At 35.4% G+C, this 13285-nt stretch overlaps 1 protein-coding gene across 1 annotated transcript; it reads left to right on the top strand.

Annotated features, from left to right (window-relative positions):
- Nucleotides 1-9352: 9352 nt before the first annotated feature.
- Nucleotides 9353-12867, top strand: LOC307148511 (kelch-like protein 10; the record flags this gene model as incomplete). The annotated part of the gene is made up of 7 exons (XM_079854121.1): nucleotides 9353-9495; nucleotides 9839-10331; nucleotides 10843-11262; nucleotides 11669-11866; nucleotides 12070-12219; nucleotides 12388-12504; nucleotides 12767-12867. 7 exons carry the CDS (start codon nucleotides 9353-9355, stop codon nucleotides 12860-12862), a joined length of 1617 nt encoding a protein of 538 aa, XP_079710247.1. The 3' UTR covers nucleotides 12863-12867.
- Nucleotides 12868-13285: the final 418 nt, after the last annotated feature.

Genomic DNA, 13285 nt, shown 5'->3' with positions numbered 1-13285 from the left:
AGGTAATGCACTTGGTTAGTCGATCTCTCTCTCTCAATAATACTCTACTCACACAATACAATAAGCTTCAATGAACCGACTCAACATTCCTTCATTACTAGTTCTAAAGTGACATTTTAGAATTAGTAACGGAGGCTTGGGCTCAACTGTTGAACTGTACAATTGAGATTTGAATCCGTAGTGGAAGGAAGTAGTTCCGCACAAAAGTGGGTTTTTAAAGACACTACATTGTTGTTTCTTATTTATTATTTATTTGCATTCCCGGAAAAAAAGGTGGATAAAAAAATCCTACTCTTTCATGATCAACACAGACACATCAGGCTATATGGTCCCAGTGGAGCATCCGATGATGGGTTTAAGACCCGCTCTCTCTCTCTCTCTCTACATCGCAGCATTTCTCTTGTGTGCATCAGAAGAGAATAATGCAATGACATTTACTGAGCCTCTATCAGTGACTCTGCTTCCACTGGGAGAAAACATGCAATCTGACGCAAAGTGAATATTTACCCTGCTGTTCCGACTCTCTGGCTAGAAAGAGTGGGCTGGTCTGGCATTTACTCTGTCGGCATAATGCACTCTTGTAAAAAAAAAAAAAAATGACTTTCACACATTTGTATGCTTTAATTATAGACTACAATTTGCTAAAAACAAGCTACCAGTGTCTCTTGACCAGTGCAGCAATACAGTTTCCATTTATATAATGCTTGGAATTTCTTTTAAAGCTTGAGGGTTTCTGCAAACCATGTGGCACTGTCAACACATCAGTGTGGCGTCGCGTGTGTCATTGAAGATGGCATTTAGAATGCAGGTGGTGGCTTTACCCAGAGGTCAGATGGTGGACACATGCAGGCATATCCATCTGTGTAATGTGTTTGGACAGACAGAGTGAGACACCGCTGTCCTTTGCGGCAAAATGAGCTGATCGTGCATTAACACATACCACCCAGAAACCACATGACTTTGACTGGGCTGAACAAAACGGTGGGTGTTAACTAATCATTCTAGACAGTTCAGACATTCCAGAATGTGTTTATGATGAGATTCTGGCACAGGAGAGAAACTGGAGTTTCAAATTGCTATGAACTGTGAATAAAAAGCATACTAACCAATTTTGAGCATCAGAAGTGACAGATTTGAGACGGTCCTTATCAGCAGTAATGTTGACGTTCACTCAAATATCCCACACGAGAGATTCAGTTTACATTCACAGATGATGCCAAAAAAAAAATCATTCACTATAAATGTATTTTAAATTCAGTCCTGAAAAGTTTTTAAAAAATGAAATGAATTTTAAATTTAATCAGAATATTTTTCAAATCTGTGCCTAATCAGGGCATTATCCATTGAAATCTGATGTTAGCATGTTGCTAAACTAAATACTTTATACCGTTCAAAAGTTTGGAGTCTCTTATGCCCATCAAGGCTGCAATTATTGGAACAAAAATACAGTAAATTCTACAACATTAATATTGTGAAATATTATCACAATTTTAAATAAATGCTTTTAAAATAAATTTTAAAACATATTTTTTTCCTGTGATGCAAAGCTGAATTTTCTGCATCATTACTCCAGTCTTCAGTGTCACATGATACTTCAGAAATCATTCTGATATGATGATTTGCTGCCCAAGAAGCATTTCTTCTTATTATCAATGTTGAAAACACTTGTGTTGCTTAAGGTTTCTTTGATGAATAGAAAGTTCAACAAAACAGCATTTATTTGAAATAGAAATCTTTCATAACATTCCAAATGTCTTTACTGTCACTTTAATGCGTACTTGCATTAACTTTCAAACTAAAAATCTTACTGACCCCAACATTTTTAACTTCTTACATCTTTAATTAGATAGACATCTTTTTGGCTGAATCATGTCAAAATGTGTTGCAATGCATTCTGGGATTGGTTTCTATGCAAATCATTTGATGCTGTCTATGAGTTCTAATTATGTAGCTATGATATGCAGCTCACTAGGGTTTGAAACAGACCTTATGAGTCACATAAATGTCGCCTTGTATTTTCAGTCTTTTCAGGCCACTGCATGCGGTTATTTCAGTGTTGTTTGAAAGGGGATTATTAACCTATCGTGAGACTTGTCATTTTACCATGTGCACACTTGAGTTAACGTAAGCTAGACAGCCAGCATTAACATGTGGGTCAGACGGGGTTTCGGTCTTCCTGCTGAGAGTGGGACACACGAAATGAAGCCTTCAGGTAAATTACCTGCAATAGAGAACATCTCAAGAACAGTATAAGAATAAGGCATGTTTAAATCTTGAAAAAAGTACTGTGGTTTGAAATGTAAAGTGTATTCAGAAGCTGAAAACTATTACAGAAGCAGACTTCCAGAGGTACTGAGAAATTGTGGGTAAATGGAAAGGGAGTTATTTCTGCACCTAAAAAATAGACGATTAGCTACGGACAAGATAACCAGATCAGGCATCAAGTTAAGATGATGGTGCATATTCAACAAAGCATGCATTATTCTTCAGCTATATCCAGCCAAAAAACATCAGAAGCTATTTCAAAGTTCTCAATAAAGAGCCTTAATGGTCATGTCATACAATTGCTACTGATTTTTTAATGGGGCCATTTGAAAGCAGAAGAAGAAGGGACTATGCACCACAATTTCTTAGTGTTTGCAGGGAGGCAGTGAACAGTTCACTTTGATGTGCTCTAAGTGAAACTGGTTGGGAGGCAAGTAATTGGCCCTGATCCCATATACTTTTCTAACTGCAGATGCAATCCCTGAGCTCCTTTATTCCTTCTGCAATTAAAAATCTTGGCACCAGCAGAGGGGTACATTGGGCAATGACAATTTAGACACTTTGACTTTAAATCATATTTAAAAAAACAGCTATAGACCATAATAGGTATTTCTGTACGTGAGAAGTGAAGATAAATCAAACTGAGCTGCCATGTTATTTCATATTTCTCTTCATGGGTCTACTCATCGTTCTTTTCCTTACGAAAAAGAAGTTTATTAGTGTTCTATTAGTATACTTCTTTTAAACTAAAAATAAGAAAGTATACTTTCAGTCTACATTTTATATACTTCTCAGAAATATACTTAAAATTACACTTAACTGTATGACTTATACTAAGAGAAAAGTCCAAGTATATTTGGCCTGTACTCGTACTCAATCTTTTGATCGAGATATACTTAAAAGTATAATTAAGTATTCAACGTATACTTGGCTTGTAGTTGTGTTATCTCTTTTGATAGAGTTTTTTACATAGTTTTTCATATACAGTCGTATGAAACTGACATTGTTTGAAAATATTGACTAGAATATTGATATAAAACAGATATGTTTCTAATTCTGCGTATCTGAATTTTTGTGTAGGCTAGTCCACTGGTAGTGTATAGGAATGTAATCTAATTCTACTTTTCCCCACCATTGACTGAATTTTCCAGCTATCCATGTTTTCACTGTTATATGGTAGGGGGCGCTATATGACATCCTCTAGTACAGAATCTCTGGATCCAAACACAGGAGAAGAAGAAGCTGAAACAAGTAAGAGAAGATTGCTCACTCAAATGTAAAATAAAGTGATCATCAAACATTAAACAGCGTGTAAATCAAAACTGCTTAATGTTACCAAATGAAATGAAGCGTAAACCATGAAGAGAAAACGACTGTGAAGCTTTGGGGGTGTTGGACTTGATCTACTCCATCTGTGTTTTGATCATCATTCTGAATCTGATCAAGACAAAAATGTGATTTTCTCAACTTTTTTGTTTAAAATGTTGCCTTTCTTTATGAAACTTACCGACATTCAAGTGGTGATAAAAAAAAGGATGCATGAAGCTAATAAAATGTTTTTAAAATTATAGTACAGGTAAAGGTTTTCAAGTATAAAAAATAATATCTACATTTGAACATAGTAGTATACTGCAAGTGCAAAAATAATATATAAATAGTAAACTATAAGTATAATGCTGTGTTCACTTAAAGAAAACTTACAAGTATACTTGCAGTATAAACTACTAAACTGGTAGTTTACTGAGTCAGTGTGTACTTTCATAAACTAAAAAATGTACTACTTGTATTAAAATAGTAAACTACTAGTTCACTTGTAGTACAAATGCATTACAAATGAGAAACCTAGTTGTGTACTTACAGTTTACTACTCTTACACTTATAGTACACTTAAACATATACTTTTATATACTAAAAGTGGGCTAATTTAGTTCCAAGCAGTATTGAAATAATACACTTACAAGTTTACTACAAGTACACATTGATATTAGTATACTTACTACATAAAGTATTCCTAAAAATATACTTGAACATTACTTAAGTATACTTCATAAAATTAACTTGAAGTATACTTCTTTTTCGTAAGGGTTGTCACTCTCATTCTTCTAAAGAAAATTCAAATTAAACTTACACTAATCATCTTACCATTTGCTGAAACAAATATGTAACTATTGATTAAGCAGCCATATTGGATAAATATGGGTAACAGGTTCCAGATTTCCTGTGAGTTTTAAGATTTTATGCCTTTGCAAGTTGTTTCTCTTGAGGAAGGAAGGAAGGAAGGAAGGAAGGAAGGAAGGAAGGAAGGAAGGAAGGAAGGAAGGAAGGAAGGAAGGAAGGAAGGAAGGAAGGAAGGAAGGAAGGAAGATTCACAGTGTTTCATGAGATTGTAATTCTTTCCCTCATTAAAGCTGTTATTTACAGTCTTGTACCTTTGTCCTTTTGTCTGATTTTCAAATACTTTTTTGTTTTGAATCAAAGTTTGCAATATTGTGATTCGCATCATAGCATGTTCATTTGATTGATGGCTTATAACTATTAAACAAAGACTTAAAAAAAAATCCCTAATGGAAAAATGAAAGGGAAAATAATACTTCTGGAATCAAGGGCAGGCAAGAAACCTATATTGTTTATTCGTTGTATATTTGTAAGTCAGTTGATTTGAACTAAGTTTACCAAAATCGGATTAGGACGAATGTCAAAACATTAGTTATAGTCATTCTGCATCGATAATGAGTCTGTGGTAAATTAACGTTGTGTACTCGCTAATCAATTTTGCATACAAGCCTACAGCAAACCATCCAATTACTGTTGAAATGAAAGCTGCCTAATGGTGAGTCCAGTGAAATGTTTGAAAACATCAATGCCGACGAGACTGGCCACTTCCAGCAACAAAAAAAAAAAAAAAAAAAAAAAAAAAAAAAACACTTCTAAAGTTTGCCAGTGGCTAACTTTTAATATAAAATACTTACCAGCCACACAAAATCTCTCAAGAGATTCATGACTTTCCGCTTTGAGATTTCACAACAAAAAGGTCAAATCTTCACAAAGTCATTTAGCAAAAGAGCTCAGTACTCCAGTACAATGGAGGAAAAAAATAGAACATTTCAAATGTCCATTTGTCATTGGCGGAAAAAAAAACACCTGGAGTGTGAGCAAGCTCTTTTTTAACGTCTAGAATATTAATGGACTAATGATTGGTGAATGTCCCACCATGGGGCTGATTTCATGCCATACGTCCTCCAGCAATGCCAACCTGCACACTAAAACTCTCCTTTATATCAAAACCAGAAACGCTGTCTCCTCCTGACTGTTTGACTGCCTTCAATATTTTATAAAGAGGAATCTTTGGAGTAAATGGAGATGGTTGATAACATTGATGTTTTTCCCTGAGCAGTGCTCACAGTGATATGAAACCTGACATTGGCTGCTGCATGGCTCAAACGCTTTGGACCGTTTTTCCTATAGTTTAATAAAATATGTGCATGGCTACTTCCTCTGTTGAAAGCCTGATTCAGGCCATTACTGTCTGCTTGACTGCCACAGAAGTGCAATCACATGACTGGGTTCTCAACAGGAAAATACTGTTGCCTGACTCCAAAAGGTCACCTTTATCAAGATGAAATCATTCAAGCTCAGAAAGAGGGAATTAAAAAGAGCATATCACATATTATTCTCCTCATAAAACATAATAGCTTGAAAACACAATAGCTTGAAAACACAGAAGCTGGATACATAGGATTGAAGGTATTATTACATTAATATATAGATCAGCAAACCTGACAACTTTACTACATATTTCAGTATACATTTTTGTGTCGTTTCTAGGATGTTTTGGATGGTTGCAAGGGTGTTGCTAGGTGGTGACCCATATCAAGAGAAATCTAGTCTTTTGCTCTTGTCCGTCCTTCAATGAAAGTTATTTGTTGTTGTTGTAAGTAACTTATGGCATCAAAATAATATGTTAGCTGATATGAAAACACTATTAGTTGACATGCAGATGCAAAGTTACTTATAGTTAGTAGATTGTCTAAAGTGGACAATCAAAATAATGTGTTAGCAAAATGTAATAATAAGAATTATTTATTTATTTAGTATTTTATTTGTTTGCTTGTTTTAATTTACAGAAATACTGTAAAATTACAATACTAATATTTATGGGTGTCTCAATTTATTTTGCTTGTATACTTATATCACTTTTATTCTGGTTGAAAACCACCCCAGAGCTTCTTTATTTGTTGACAACCGATTTATTAAAAGGGTTCTCATTACAAATTAAGGAAGATGGTTGGTGCTTACAGCACACCAGTTTGTTTGGTGCAGCATTAAATCGGCAGCAAATTAGTTTCCCTAGGATTTACTTCAGTTCGGAAACCTGTATAAACCCTGTCAAATCAATCAACAAACATTATGGGCACTAGTAATTAGTAACCTAAATTCAGGAGAAAATAATGATGATGTTTAAGTTGTCATTCAATCAATAACAGTGAAGTGTAGTTTATCCAGTCACCTGAAAACAAACATTGTTACTTTCCTCCTCCAGTCTGGAGGCAGCATTACTGAAGAAACATCATGACATACTGCTTGTCTATGTAACAGGAAGACGGTAGAGCACAATTAATTGTACCATCACTTTAATCATGTCATTTAATTAAGCAATTTGTCAATACACTTGGTGTAGCATTGCCCCGATGTTTGCAAACTTGATCAATTAATCTCAGTAACAACCCTGGGATAATATAATGTTAATGAGGGATAAATGCCGACAGTCCTGTGTGATATCTTCAAATGCTTATGCTTCTGAGCGATTGTTGATCTCGATTGACCACTTAGTTATTTGTCAACTGTCTATATTTTTGTTCTTGGCCCTATTGTAGCTGAAAACCAGTGTTTATGATTTCAATCAGGTCTTCAACATACTGTATAATCTGATGTTTGTTGAGAAAATCCCACAGCACTGATAAAAGACATGTGGTGGGCTGACATCTCATTTTTCATTTAATTTCCTTTTCATTAAATCAAAGAAACACACACACACACACACACACGTTGTGTTTTATGGGGACTTTCCATAGAAATAATTATTTGTTTTACTGTACAAATTATATCCCCTAATCTGAAACCTACCACTGCAGAAAATGTTCTGCATTTTTACGAGTAAAAAACAAACAAAAACAACAACACACATTTAGTATGATTTACAGTACACGCTGTTTTCCTCGTGGGGACCAAAAAAATGTCCCCATAAGATCAATAAGATGAGTTTGATCAAGGTTGGTGCTAAACTCTGCAGGAAAATAGACCTCGAGGACCAGAGTTGAGAACCCCTGCCCAACACATTGATTGCAAATGTTCTGATTCTTTATTATTGTTCGGTAATGTCACGGATCTGCCAGGCTGTCACATCAGCCATTCACACAGCAGACCTTCACCAGAGAACTAACCACTCACACCTGCACCTCATCTGCACCATCATCAAGCCAGCTACAAAAGCACACACCTCGTCTCACATCATTGTCCAGTCTTGTTTTTATGAAGTGGACTGCTTATCTGTTCTCCAGCGTTGGTACTCCAGTGTTCTCCTGTCATCATCCTGCATACTCACCAAATACGAAGAGGTGTGTGCATCCATCCAGCCATCTGTCCAGTTATCCATGATCTACTGCACCTGTAAAACAAGGAAGCTCTTCATTACTAAGCTTTACTCATTCTTCAAAGTCTATTTGAACTGCATACTCATCCGTATTCTCCATTCTGCGCAGTGCTGTTAATAAAGCTCACATTTCAATGTATTTCTTTGTGTCTGGGTCTGCATTCTGTAACAGGTAACACTTTACAATAAGGCTTTATTAGTTAATTCACTAGTTACCATAAACTGAGAATGGACAATACTTCTAAAGTAGTTATTAATCTAGGTTTATGTTAATTTCAACATTTAATAACAAATTATTAAATTCAAAAGGATTTAATGGACCTGAGCTAACATGAATTAACAATGATCAGTTGTATTTTTTTAAACTAATGTTAACAAAGAATAACCATGGTAACAAATGTAGCTTTTGCTCATTGTTAATGTTGGTTAATGCATTAACTGACTTTACCTTATTGTAAAGTGTTACCTATTGTTCTTTATAATTCTTTATAACACTTGAATCAGTTTAGAACATTTGTTTACTTTATGTAGTTTTTGTGTGTATTGCTTTATTGGATTTAAATATAATTTAGAGTTATTTTTGTTTTAAGAAAAATATATAAAACCTGTTATTGTTTGAAAACGCTTATTTCAATATCGTGATAATATCATATATATTTGGTCAAATTCCTAAAAAAACAACAACCCAATATTAATAATAATTGGGTCACGGCTTAATGTCCATGGGAAAATGTGGGTCCCATGGCCAAACCAGTTGAGAATTGCTGGTACAGTATAAGGGACAATTTAAGATACAGCTGTAGTGTCTTAGTGACTGTTCAAAGTCTTGTTTGTTGAATATTTGTTGAAAATTCAGCTTGCCCATTTATTTGTAATTTTACTTATAATGGCAGTAATTCTAAATTTACAGATTTAACCAATAAAAGCAAGACATTGCACTCAGGATATGGCCTAATGCTGCGTGACCTTGAAATGGAATGGGAATATGACATCTGTGAAGAACAATCCTCTTCATACAGGCCTCTGGTAAACTTGTTTGGGGTCACAGTCACACTATGCAAGAAAAATCTGTCCTTCTGTCAAAAACTCACTAGTGTGTATGTTGTGCAATCAAAATGGATGATTGCATATTCAAATGACTAATTATCCCATGCTTTATTTTATTTGTCACTGAGTTATTTTTTTTTAATCAATTTTAATATCTTTGTTACTGTGAATATGTTTCATTCAAAAGGAATAGATAAAACAACACTCTATAATAATTATGTGGCCAAGACACAAACTGAAAAAATATATTCAAGCTCTACAACTATGATGTCACAAAGACATTCTATAGAACTCTCCTGAGCAAAAGTCCCCACAAAGACAAAATCCTGAGGTGACTTTAATCAGAGTTTGAGGTGAGAAGACTGAATACATTTACAGTCCCGAGATAACATGGAGAACATAAGAGCAACAGCCTTTGACGTGTTTGATGATGCACGTTTACTGGGCGAACACACTGACATGATCATCAAGTCAAGTGACAGAGAATTTCAAGTGCACAAGATCATCATGTGTGGCTGCAGCACCTACTTTAGGTGAGAAGAAGCATTTGAACTGCAAATTACCTAGAAATAATTATAATCATACATATAATTTCCACTGCTAATATCATATTGTTGAAACTGCCTAAGCTGTCCAAATATATAAATGCATGAAAATGAATGAGTGTATTGCCAGAACAAACTACTACGGTATCTAGGAAAAACCTTTCTTGAAATTGAATTCTTCATTTGAATGGAATTGAAGTGGCAATGAATGATGAAACTAATCTGATTCTCTACATGAGAAAATTTGGCCAAAATTAAAATTTAAATAACGAAAAGTTATTTTATTTATGTTCATTATTAATGCCTATTTCTCTGTCAAATGTGTTCACAGGGCTCTTTTCTCCAACAAATGGAGCAGCCCAGCACAATATTTCTGTGAAATTCAAGGAATATCCCAAGACATCATGCCTCTTATTATCCAGTATGCGTACACAAGATCTGTGCTCATTACTCAAGAGAATGTGTTGGAGCTCTTGGTGGCGGCTGAAATGATCTTAGTCTCAGGTCTTGCAGATGCCTGCTGTCAGTTCCTGGAGTCACAGTTATGCCCAGAGAACTGCATTGGCATCTGCAAGTTTACAGAGGACTTTTACTCCTGCTCAAAGCTCCACTGTAAAGCAAAGCACTACATCCTGCAGCACTTTGAGGAGGTTCTGCACGTATCTGAAGAGTTCCTGGAGCTCTCCCTGGAACAGCTTGAGGAGATCATTGATGAGGATGAGCTGAATGTCAAACAGGAGGAGGTGGTTTTTGAAGCCGTCCTCCACTGGATTAATCATGCACTAGAAAACAGAAGGCAACACATTGTCGTGCTTCTGCCAAAGGTAAAACAGAGATTTTTGTCTCGTTTTTCTACAAATATCTTAAAACTCTTAAATCAAGATACATTTTCTGCTATAATTTAAATTTTTGTCATTTTGTTTTGTTATTTTGTCCTTTAAAATTTTTTTTTTTTTGTTTTGTTTTGTTTAAATGTGTCTATAATTTACTAATTTTATTTCAGTTTGAAATTAAATACAAATGAAAATGAGAGACTTGCCTTGACAACTATTTAAGATTAAGTTTTTAATTATTTTATTTCAGTTAAAGTTAATTTTATTTTTATTTTAGTGTTTTAATTTTAGTTCAGCTATACAATAATCCTGGCATGGTGTAAGGAAACTAAACTTAATTCAAAGGGCAAACAAGTTTATTTTTCTTCCCCTTCTGACAAATTTTTTTTTCTTGTTTAAGGCATTAACATTAGAAATCCTTTTCCATTTTTGAACTCCATATAACTGCTTAGTAACAGTCTCTGAAAGTCTCTGAAAGTCTAAACTCTCCCTTGTGCTTCAGGTTCGATTGGGGTTGATAACATCAGCCTACTTCGTCAATAATGTAAAGTGCAATGCACTAGTGATGGAGAATGAAGCCAGCATGCCTGTTATCACCAGTGCAATGAAGACTTTGTTTGACTTCAACATGGATGAACCCACCAACTCAGAACTCATGCATCGACTGATACGTCCACGTCTGCCCTCATCAATCCTATTGGCCATCGGAGGATGGAGCGGCGGCAATCCCACCAATGAGATTGAGGCATATGATGTGAAGGCAGACTGCTGGGTCAGTGTGACTCAAGAGGATGAGCGTCCCAGAGCCTATCATGGTACAGCAGTCCTGGATGAGTTTGTCTACTGTATTGGTGGTTTTGATGGTGCGGATTGTTTCAATAGCGTGAGGAAATTCAATCTTATCACTCAGACTTGGCATGAGGTGAGTAATGCTGTAGGTCAACATGTAACTTTAATTTAGCTTCCTTTACAAAACAGTATTGTGGTACTGTGATGGTACCGGACTGTACTTTAATATGGACCATAGTGCTGAATGATGTGCTGTAATCCACATTACTTCAAAGAATACCACTGTATAACTAAAAAGTTTAAATTGTTGTAGCTTAATAATATAATATAATATAATATAATATAATGTAATGTAATGTAATGTAATGTAATGTAATATAATATAATACATCAGAGTTACCATCATGACTGTCAAAAAAATACAATTAATAAAAATAAAAATAATAATACCATTGTATTTATTTGCAACTGACTGGACAGAATCAATGAGATGGTGTACTGATGCGTGTTCGCACACTGATGTATTTGGTGTGTTGTAGGTGGCCCCCATGTATGAATGCCGATGCTATATTAGTGTTGCTGTTCTGGACGGGCTCATTTATGCCATTGGTGGTTTTGATGGACAACAACGGATTAAAACAGTAGAGCGTTACGATCAAAACACCAATCAGTGGACAATTATGGCACCCATGAATGAACGGAGGAGTGACGCCAGCGCCACCTCACTGCAGGGCAGGGTAAGAGCACTTACCCATGATTCCACACTCTTCTGCTGGAGACTCTTAATGCCTGTAAGGAAATGTGAAATGGAGATATAGCATGGGAATATTTTAAATATGAAAAGTAATATCATAAAATGCACTGTTTTAATAACTGCTTTTCTGATCAATCTGTGATGATTGTGCACAATCATCATGCATGTTATTTTTGTGTTTGTCAGATTTATATCTGTGGTGGTTTTACTGGGAACGAGTGTCTCTCGTCTGCTGAGAGCTTCAACCCTGAAACAAACCAGTGGACTCTCATCGCTCCCATGAGTAGCCGCCGCAGTGGTGTTGGTGTGATCGCTTATGCAGATCTAGTGTATGCTGTGAGTATTAAACACAGTTTTATATATATTTATATATATGATAACCATGACACAAATACAAAAATATGGAACAATCACAGTTTAAAGGTTGCACTTCTGTAAATGCATGCATTGATGTACATATACAAATACACAGAATACATAAATAAAAAGTGTATTTATTTAAAGGTTGGTGGTTTTGATGGTGCCAGTCGTTTGCGGTGTGCGGAGGCCTACAATCCGCTGACTAACATCTGGAGTGATGTTGCATCAATGTACAACCCACGCAGCAACTTTGGCATTGAGGTGAGATGTGGACAGTTAATATCTGTATCTGGTCAAACTATGAAATAACATTTTAACATTTTTTTATTTTTTTTTGTCCCATATTGACAATAAGTGGAAAGTTGCACCCTAAAATTGTATAAGGCTTCGAAGATCAATGTGTGTCAAAAAATTATACTATGTTTAATTGAAGTGGTGCATCTATAATAAGATTTATTAATGTAAAGTTAAAGACATTAGCTGTACATTATTTATTTTCCTTTTGACTTTCCTCAAAATTCAGGTAGTTAATGGTCAGTTGTTTGCTGCCGGAGGCTTTAATGGATTCAGCACCATCTCTGATGTGGAGTGCTACGATGAGAAGACAGATGAATGGTAACTTCCACAAACACTAAATTTTACAGATCATTTTACACTGCATTAGATATAAATATAAGTCTATAAGTCTAATACAGACTATATTTCATTGAATTCCTTGCATCTGTTTTCTATACAGGTTTGATGCAAATAAAATGGCCATTTCCCGCAGTGCTCTGAGCTGTTGTGTAGCATCAGGATTGCCTAACATGGCACAGTATGCTGCCCTACGAGACACCGTACAGACACAAGACGAGTCTGACAGTGAATGATCTCCTTCTACCAGATCTGACAGTCTGACTACAAATGGAGTGTCATGTCTCCTGAATAAATGCATTCAAAAAAAGAGGCTGTATTCTAAATGTTAAACTTTCTCTCAGGTGTAGTGTTGTTCATTTAAAAAATTAAACCTTGCAAGGGATCTCTACAGCTCAACAAGAAACAT

This window comes from Squalius cephalus (assembly GCF_949319135.1).
Source record: "Squalius cephalus genome assembly, chromosome: 20".
NCBI classification, from domain to species: domain Eukaryota; kingdom Metazoa; phylum Chordata; class Actinopteri; order Cypriniformes; family Leuciscidae; genus Squalius; species Squalius cephalus.
The sequence above is the reverse complement of the archived record's forward strand: the minus strand, read 5'-3'. Positions and strand labels throughout refer to the sequence as shown.